This window comes from Nothobranchius furzeri, chromosome 4, assembly GCF_043380555.1.
Source record: "Nothobranchius furzeri strain GRZ-AD chromosome 4, NfurGRZ-RIMD1, whole genome shotgun sequence".
Taxonomy (NCBI): Eukaryota; Metazoa; Chordata; class Actinopteri; order Cyprinodontiformes; family Nothobranchiidae; genus Nothobranchius; species Nothobranchius furzeri.
Genome location: NC_091744.1, coordinates 71,247,497 through 71,256,916, shown reverse-complemented (window position 1 = coordinate 71,256,916; position 9,420 = coordinate 71,247,497). Strand labels below are relative to the sequence as shown.

Genomic DNA, 9,420 nt, shown 5'->3' with positions numbered 1-9,420 from the left:
TTAGAAGATCAGATCGATGAAAGAAAAGTCTGTCACGGACTCCATGGAAACTTTCAGAGAATCCACCGATGGTGGCTCTCAACAATTGTTTTGTTGCTGACAAATTTTTGTGAGATTAGGAAAGAAGCAGACCAGGCAGCATGTCCGGAAATGTCATTGTTTGTCAGAAAATATTAGAACATGTCAGTAATGTCTGAGGTGTTTTTACAAACACTGTGTAATTAATACTCCAGGACAGGGTATGAATTACACAGAGTCTTCTGGGGGAGCCCGGCGACAGGGGGTGGGGGTGTTCTATTTCACCTTATGCCCCAAAAGGCCTTGAAACGGCTCTGGGTGTGTGACTGAATTTTGAAGGTGATCTGAATTGTTTCAAATATATAAAATTACATGCGTATAACTTATTGCTTTATACAGGTAGAAACAGTGGCGATAAATCTACCTACATGTTACTTTTCAAACACTCTGCTTTGTTTTTCTTGTTTGTTTGTTCTTTTTACTATTTTCCTGTCTTGTCTCTGGTCTTCCTGCACCTCCTCTAAATTCTGCAGAAAAACTGCTGCCTGGTTTCCTGCTTTTTCACCAGCTACTTTTGAACTAAGCAGATCAAAGGGATCTCCTGACCGCAAAGTGGAGTGTGCGTTTCAAGGCTGCATCAGTGAGGTGAAATCAACATAGCACAGGTGATGAGCTCTGCAGTCACGGGACGCATCAGGCAGGGTTAAAAGCCAGAGCATACCGGAGGATATAAACGGACATGAATGATTGAGCGTTAATTTTGATTTCTTTGAGACTGCACCAGATGCAGCTGACTGGAGCGCATCAGCAATCGGCTTCCTTGTACGTAAAATCAGTACGTAGAAGTCAGCTGGATGAGAAAGCAGCTTCAGAGAGCAAGGTTTGGAGGCTTGTTTCCTGGTATTCTGACATCTCGCCTCTGATTGGCTAACAGCAATGCAACTTGCGTTTGAATGTGTGTGTGAATGACTGATTTTTTTATAAAGCACCTTGGGGGGTTGTAGAACCCTATGAAGGTGCTATACAAAAACAGAGCACTTACCATTTTACCATTTAACTCTACCACTTACTCTGTTTGCTTTGCAATGTTGATGTTTTATCTCCACAAAGAATACATGCCTGAAGGAGCTCTGATGTGTGGTGAAGTTGCTAATGCTAACACTTAGCTTCTACTAGGCGAGATGTTCTCAGCTGTTTCCTGGATGCTAAACCAGCAATATCCTTCTTTGCCACAAATCAAAATGGAGAAGTCCATGAAAGCTAAAGTACCTTTCCGGAGTATTTCTTCTATCCGATGGCACCATCTAGTGGCTGACAAGCATATCACACAAAAAGTCTTTCAATCATTTTATTACGATGGCAACTTCACAATTCTAGTTTATAAATGTACGTCTGTAGCTGACAAACAGAGCTAAAACGCGTTGTTTTACAAGTATTATTTTCATGTCATGTTGTGTTCTCATATATTTATATTTTTAAGATGTACTTGTCCATGAAAAGTTCATCAACTCTGCATCAGCCGAGGCACGTCCTTAAATCTGAAGCATGTAAGTTGTCGTCTAACGCCACTGGTTAGTTCTGGTCGGCGCTCAGATTCCTATTGCATGGAGCTCTGCAGGGCAGGGGCAGCTTAGCACAAAATAATAAAAAATAAATGTTAAAAAAAGTATCGCTTACATTATATCGCAGTACATGATAAGATTATCCCTTTTACAGATTTCTGAAAAATCATCCATCTTTTCTGAAAGGAGGAAACTCAGGAAAGCTACTTTTAGTAACAGTGTGACGTAGATCTGTCCGGCTTTTCTGTCAGAAGCTAATGCAGGAAATAGGGGTAGAAGACTAGTTTCATGCTCAGCCTGCATGTCAAACCCAGTGACTGATTGTTTTAAAAAATAATAAGTTATAAACGGTTTCTCTTTGAACCTAAAAGTTCTGCAGTTAACTAGATGTTACATGACTGGTGCTAAACAGTCAGAGGCATGTATTGTTCCCTGAGTCACTCCTGTGACACATGACAGCCTAGTCAGATACAAAACCCTTCAGTCTCACAAACTGAGATCTGTCAGGTGGCCATTGATCCAGGTGACTAGATGTTTCCACGTAAGTTATCTGGAGGTCCCTATGTAATAACTCATGCTGAATTGTTTTAATGCACTTGTGAACTTAAATTACTTGATTCTCCCAGTGCAGCCGGCTTTGTCTAGATCACTACAGGTTTGTGGAGACAGGATTTTTATCCTGCAGCCATGACTCACTCAAACACACGATTCTGTGTTTGTGTTTATTTATTTATTTATTATCCAAAGCGACGTACAATTGTGAATCTATAGGGCATGCTGTGATCTGTGGGGGAAACCGGAGTACCCGGAGGAAACCCACGCATGCATGGGGAGAACACACAACTCCACGCAGAAAGCTACAGCTGATTTTTAAGCCTGCAACCTTCTTGCTGCGAGGCAACAGCGCTAACAACTGCACCACCATGCAGCCATTAACAAATTATTCTACATTGTCGATATCCTGGCTTCATCCTCATCATTCATCCCCATCAGCACTCCAAAGCCCTTTTCAGACTGACATTCTGGAATATGTGTGGACAATTCAGTCGGGTTTTTAACCAGAACTGTTTTCATACACATCACTTTTGTACCTGAACTTGTCTTTCGGCTGCCTTCACACAGCAGGGAAAAGTTCCAGATGTCTGAGGGGGAAGGGGGTGGGAAGGCTGTACCCAGATATTGCGTAAACATGGTGCGGCGGGCGTACATGCATCATTTACCCAAACAAAGCCATTCAGTCAAACATGGCAGACAAAGAGATAGAATTCCTCTCACTGAACGGACTCATGTTAAGCATAATTCTGCGCACACGAAGACGCATAAGAGACCTGGATGATGAAGCTCAATGGTTAAAGGAATCACGGAAGTGGTGTGAAGCACTCCGTTGCGCGTCTAGGAGACGGTACTGTAGGAGGTGAGCTGCCATGGTTCGCCGCATGCTACAGGAGCAAGCTATCTAGGTGCGCACAGCATCCCCCGGTCCCCTCCCCCTCCTCCCTGTCCGGAACTCGACCTCACCAGTCTGAAGCAGCTACCTTGTCCGTGACAAGTCTGGTCCTGTTACTAGGGGCTTTGTCCAGTTTAATTACGGAAAAGGTTATCTAAATGTTTGTATTCAGACACAAAGATCTCAAGGACAGAGTCCAGAACATTTCCGTTTTTCATGGCCTTTCTGGAGGGGGCTCAAGTGTCCCCCCCCCCCCCATTTAAGCTTTTGAGATGTCAATTAGCTGCTCCCGGTTAGAAACACTTCGGTATGCATCAAATATGGTGAGTTCTTCAGAAGTGTAAGTGGTGTGGGCTCCCACTTATCCATGATAATCCATGATGATGATTTGGAGCATTCTAAACACTTCCATACTGGAGGCTTATTATTGTACAAACAGGTTGTCAATGTTCTGAGAAGGATGTTGCAAAGGCAGCGTATCTATGCCTTTGAGCACACATGAACCAACGTCACTTGGTCGTCAAATTTATGAAGCATGAATTACTGTGCTGACCTGAGATTTAGGATTTCATCCTGGTTATAAGGTTATAAGGTTATAAGGTTATGAGGTTTTGAGAGAGTCACATTAAAGTCAATGAGCAGAAACTCTAGAATGCATTCACACTTTCCAGCAGACGTCGAAGTGTCGCGAAATGGCCGCAAAACGTACTACATGGCAATTAGCCGCCATTATAGTCAACACTTTCCACTAGAAGCAAAGTCTAACATTTTTGACAAGTACCAGAAGGGAAGGGACGCTGTCATTAAGGTTAAAGTACTTTTATATGAATATGGTTTCAAGTCTTTTTTATGTGCTACACTTCCAAAGCATGTCAAAATCTGAAGATTAGATCAGGTCAGAAAGGAAGTCAAACAGGAAAGCAGTGTAAAACTGCAGAAAACTTTCATAATAAAAGTCACAAGCAGATAAATGTACTGTACATCATTTCCTGTGAAACCACTGGAGACGTCGTAAAAGAACGGAAAATAAAGTTTGTGGATACATGAAGCTGTCTTTCTCCTTGCTTGTTAAGGTGTTGACTTCTGAAATCTTGTGATTTTCTGACTGTGCGGGACCAGTGCAGGAATGCTTTTGTTCCATTTCATGTCTGAATCACTCCTGGTTGGACGGGAGCTCGCGGGTAAAATTCCGCTATTATGTTACACGTCGCTTTCAAAAAAAGCTTTGCAAATTGTACGCAATCCAATCAAAATTTAATTCCATTTAGGTTTGTGCTGACAAATTTAACTATAGTGAAAGGGCCGGTAAACTGCACTTTGTAATTGTAATAAACAAGTGCCTTCCTGTTTGCATGTCCTATTTCCATGTAACCTGACATATCTCTTAAAATATCACAGCTAGTCTCTTCAGTTCAGTAACAATGATTCATTTTTCTACCTTGGCACACTTACTCATTTCCCCCATGCTTTCATTTTCTGTGCAGTTAAAAAAAACTGCTGAATAGAGCCCAACCACCTTTATTTCTGTGCTTAAATCTTAACTCATCTTTTCTCGCTGGTATCTTCAATAATAAAAGGTCAAAACGGATATTAGAGTTCCACCAGCTGCCTTCCCCTCTGGACATCTCACTAATGAACTGCAGAGGGCACACGTTACACAACATGAAAAACGATGACACCGACCTACAACCATACAAAAGAAAGCAAGACACAAAAATGAGTGTGAACGCAGAAGAGGACGTCTGTGAAAATACCACTTCTCCTTCAGTATCCAAAAGGTGTGATCTGCCTAACTACCACCTGTATGCACCATTTTCCTAAAGTGACACCACAAGGTCTGTTGTATCCTGTGATCCACTGTTACATTTAATTATAGGTCGGTGCACACGCAGATGAAAGAAAGTTCATGGGATTCCTCATTTGACTCTTTAGATTTAAGTAGAAGAAATAATTTTGTATTTATTTATATATATATATTTTTTTACTACTGTACTTTAACTTGTGCTGGTTTTCCCCTTTTTCGGCTCTGAAGACAAACGTTTCTCAAAGCTTCACCTCAATGTAAAAATGTGCCATTGTCTGCAAGGAAAAGCTCTAAAATTGCAGTTCAAAGGAAGGCTTCATACATCAGTAATTGCCACCTGAGTAATGTCTGTGTTTATGCACTCAAGTGCCTTTTGCCCAACTCTCGTGTTTTTTACAGAGTAAAGAGAAGAATATCACTTTTTTACTAGTGTTCTTACAGATCTACTCTCAATTTGGCTGTTTTAGAAGTATAGCTGACATATTTGAAAACCTGCACTGCATTTCTGAATAGATTTAGTTCTCAGGTAATCTAATCCACTTTTGTTTAAGTTTCTAATAGGATGGAAATATAGAAAGCACATGTATTTATTAATATAAGCGAGCATACACAGTATGATGTCAAGCCCGCCAGAAGTGCCTAGCTTCACGGTGTAATTTTCTTCACCTCCGTCGTCGACGTGCTGAAGTAAAATATTTGTGTAACTAAATGCTTTCAACGTTGGGGTTAGAACGTCCTGGGCAGGCAGCTGGGAGAGAAGCATTCATGATGTCATCAATTTAACAAAATTAAATCAATTTGTTGCTTAAAAATGATGTCATGGAGTTTCTCATTGTAGTTTTCGAGAATTTGATTAAACTTTTTATCTGATAAATAAGACATTTTTGGGGGGCGTTCACGCTCTTTTACGAAATCACTTAGTGAAGATGAACCATGAAGATGTGTGTTTTTGTGACTTGTGGGTCAGGTTTAGGTCACCCCATAATGAAAACTGCTGCATGGCACTAAGCAGCTTTAGCCAGGCGTTATGACAGAGGAGACAGCAAAATAAATCCAAGCCTGACCACCTACCTGCTGCCTGCTGACAACATGACAGACACTAGCTGTGCAGAAGCTTCATTAGCTGCAAAACTGGTGGTCACCAGAAAGACAGATCTCATGTCTCTCTGCAGGCCAGCTGATCTGAAACACGCTGCCAGGAGACCTATTGTTGCAAGTTTAACCCTCTGGAGGCACAGTGGCGTGTCCAGATCTTTTAAAATGGGGTGGCCCAGGTGAGGTACAACTTTGTGCATGGGTGGCACCAATAGTTATGCTTTTTTTTTTTTGTTTTACCCCAAGCCTTTTGTGGACAATGGAATGCCTATTTAAAGGTGTGGTGGCACCTGGGGTGGCCAATCAGATTCCAAGGGTGGCATGTGCTACCCCAGGCCACTCCCTGGACACGCCCCTGTGGAGGCAGGCGTTGCAGATTTGAAACGTTAAAACATACCTACCAGGTTACTCCACATACGTATTTCATGAGCATTTTTTAACTCAGAAGTACCCCTGAAGGACTTAGTTGTTCGTCCTTTTATCAAAACTTATTTTGAGCCTGAGAGAGTTAAATTACACAACGCTGCGTTTGAAGGTAAAAAAGTAATACAAACAAAATAACACCTCCTGGTATTTGTTATAATGCGTGTTTCTAACCTAAAAGGGGATTTTTAAACACAAAAAACCCACTGGTTTAAGGAGTTTGATTAGCTGAACATCCAAGTGTTTTCACACCTTTAGACACGCTTTTAAGATCTTTCGATTCCGTGCTGCTAAAGCTTAAGGTCAATTATTTCTAAAGACAGCATGGTTTCAGCGGTCGTAACTCAACACTCCACATGATTAAGGTAACAGCCCGGAGTTAACTGGGTGTGTGGGCAAATGAAAGGATGACTGAGCTGGAGGTGCTTTAAATGCATTTGAAATAATCTTCACTGTTCCAGAAGTCTAGACAGAAAATAGATGAAATAGGTGAAAGTAAGTCCAAGAAAAGAGAAACACGTTTGAAAACATGTGCAAAGGACCAACATGAAAGCAGGCAGAGATCCACAGTAAGGTCATCTGGAGACAAATAAAAAGGAGCTCACTTCAGGATGACCTCATATTTTATTGAGCCTACTATTGATCCCGCTCTAAATTTACCCTCCTGACCAGAAGCAAGTTCAAAATGTTTCATTGCAGATATAATTAACATTTTCACTTCCAATGCCATTCATTCCGACAAAGACCCGATTAGTCTCCTTCCACGTTGCTGATACCAGATGTCACGGCAGTCGTTTCACATTTCACGATTTAAAACCACTTCCCTCTTCATCTGACTGAACTGCTTCCAACTTCTTTGTGTGAAAGAAAAAATTCACACAATTCAATCTATGTCTGTCTCTAGATGGGTTTGTGTGAACTGGAGGGTGTGTGTGCAAATAGAACTGGCGGAGCCCATAAGGCATGTATTAGGAGTTAGATGTTTATCATTCCATAATGATGGGATCCAACTGCAGCCTTTTCCACGGCGCTCCGTGCTAGCCAGGACACGAATCCGAGAAAGGGAGACGGAGACGAGGGAAGGGGTGTCAGTCACTTTGGTGGCTCGGCCTGCAGGTAGTTAATAAACTGAGTGATATATGAAGGTAACAACCACACCTGATAGCGACGCGGCATCAATGATGAAGCTTGTCAGCAGCTATCTGACCTCTTTTGTTGAAAATGTTTTTCTCTGGCTGTTCCTAATGAGCTAATCCTCAGCTGATTCTGTAATTCTTCCATCATGTTGAACAAGACCCCAAACGTTCGTCATATTTCTCATTAAAAACCTTCCTGCTGATTGACAAGTCTTGGCAACTCTCATTAAAATGCTCCAACAACGCGTTTATGAGTAACTGACCGTTCAAATTCCACACCTATTTCCAACCATGACTAACAGGCTTATGTGGAATCATCTCCTCCTGTTGTCAAAGAGATCAAAGAAACTGAGAAAAATGCCATGTTTACACAAGAGTTTTGTTTTTCTTTTCTTGAAAGATAAAAAAAAGCTCATTATTGTCAGGGAGATACACAGTAATCACTCCACATACCGATGCGTGCACAACCACCTCACACAAATAAACTGCTAAAATCACACAAAGGCTTCTCTCAGACACATTCTGATGTCAAAACAGAGAAACTATGAATAAAATATAATCCATGGCTCAGCCGCAACGGCATGGGAGAAAGCCACATTGTGGATTTTCAGCCTTCGTAGCTGAGAGACCAAAACAAACAGCACGGAGGCTCCTGGAGCATCAGCTGCGGGCGAAACACAGCTAAACAGGAGTCGCTCCTCTCAGATCTGCCTCCTGCAGATCATAAATCATCAATGACCATATCATCATACACAGCAATGAAATAGATACAGCTTCCTTTGACCCATCTGGTTTACGATCAGCATTACTGCTGCTTCTACTTCAGTAGCATTTGACAATAAGGGCCCCTTTATTAACATTATTTATTGCATTATTAAGCATTAATAAAGAAAGGGTCACTGTATTAACTTTATTGTTAACTATTGAGTGGTTAGACAAAATGGTCAGTGGGGTGTTTGCTTAGTAATGCATTACATTGTATGATTAAGCAGTTGTTAATAGTTTGTTAATGCTTAATAATGCACTAATTCATGTTGATAAATGGACCCTTTTGTAAAGTGTTAGCTCTACTTTTGTTTGAAAGAGAAAGACTGAAGAACAATTCTAAAAGCTGCATAATTTAGTATGAATTTAGAATAAAGAGATATTTTACTTACATCTTCTGTTTGGATGAGTCAAAAGAAACCAGAATCTGAATCATTCTAAGTAAAGAAAGAAAGAATACAACAATTCGAACTTATTACACCTCTAGAGACTTTATTTCTCACAATTCTGCAGCAGGAAAAGGTGAAGGTGTGCCTTACAAATACTAATGAGTTAAAATAAAAAAGAAAAGTGTAGTTTTTAAATATTTATTGTTTACCTTTGTGTGAGAGTCTTATCCTTGGGTAGATGCTGTCTCCTGTGTGAGCAATGCCAAACCGCGTGATAATCAGCAGCATGACTGACACATTCACAGTCTTTTTCCATCCTTCCATCCTCACTGACAAAAGCATTTTGTATTCAAGTTCAAAACCACGTTAAGTCCATTCAAGGTGAGCATCAAAGTGTCTGAATAAAAAAATCCACAGGTCTTTGAGTTTACTTCCTGCAAGCATCCATATAGTCTACCCAGTCTGTTTTCTTAGGATCTACACGGTGTCGACCAACTAGACGTATATCTGCAGTCTCTGCAGGAACTGCTTTCCCCTATAGCAATCTGCTGAAAGCTGCATCCACCCACCACCTTAGTGGAAAAAATAGTGATTTGGCTATTATCCTTGTTTAGTCTTAGTAACCAGGGAGAAGAGAAGTCCAGTTGCTACATTCACGCTGCAGTGCTCACTGCTCTCTGTCCATATGCCAGTCCGTCTGTTTGTCTGTAAAGCTCAGATCCACTATTTTTCTGATTTAGAGAACAGGAAAGTAAAAGCTGAAGAATGACTTCAAAGCATC

At 41.1% G+C, this 9,420-nt stretch overlaps 1 protein-coding gene across 3 annotated transcripts in view; it reads right to left on the bottom strand.

Annotated features, from left to right (window-relative positions):
• Positions 1-9,200, bottom strand: part of sema3e (sema domain, immunoglobulin domain (Ig), short basic domain, secreted, (semaphorin) 3E) — a 29,077-nt gene extending 19,877 nt beyond the window's left edge. For 2 of the 3 annotated variants that reach the window (XM_015964633.3, XM_015964634.3), the window contains exon 1: positions 8,849-9,200. In XM_015964633.3, the coding sequence (XP_015820119.3) occupies positions 8,849-8,981 (133 nt within the window). In that variant the 5' untranslated portion in view covers positions 8,982-9,200. Of the gene's footprint in view, positions 1-8,642; positions 8,688-8,848 lie in introns of all 3 variants that reach the window. The other variant, XM_015964635.3, reaches the window with a different exon arrangement.
• Between the last annotated feature and the right edge of the window lie 220 nt (positions 9,201-9,420).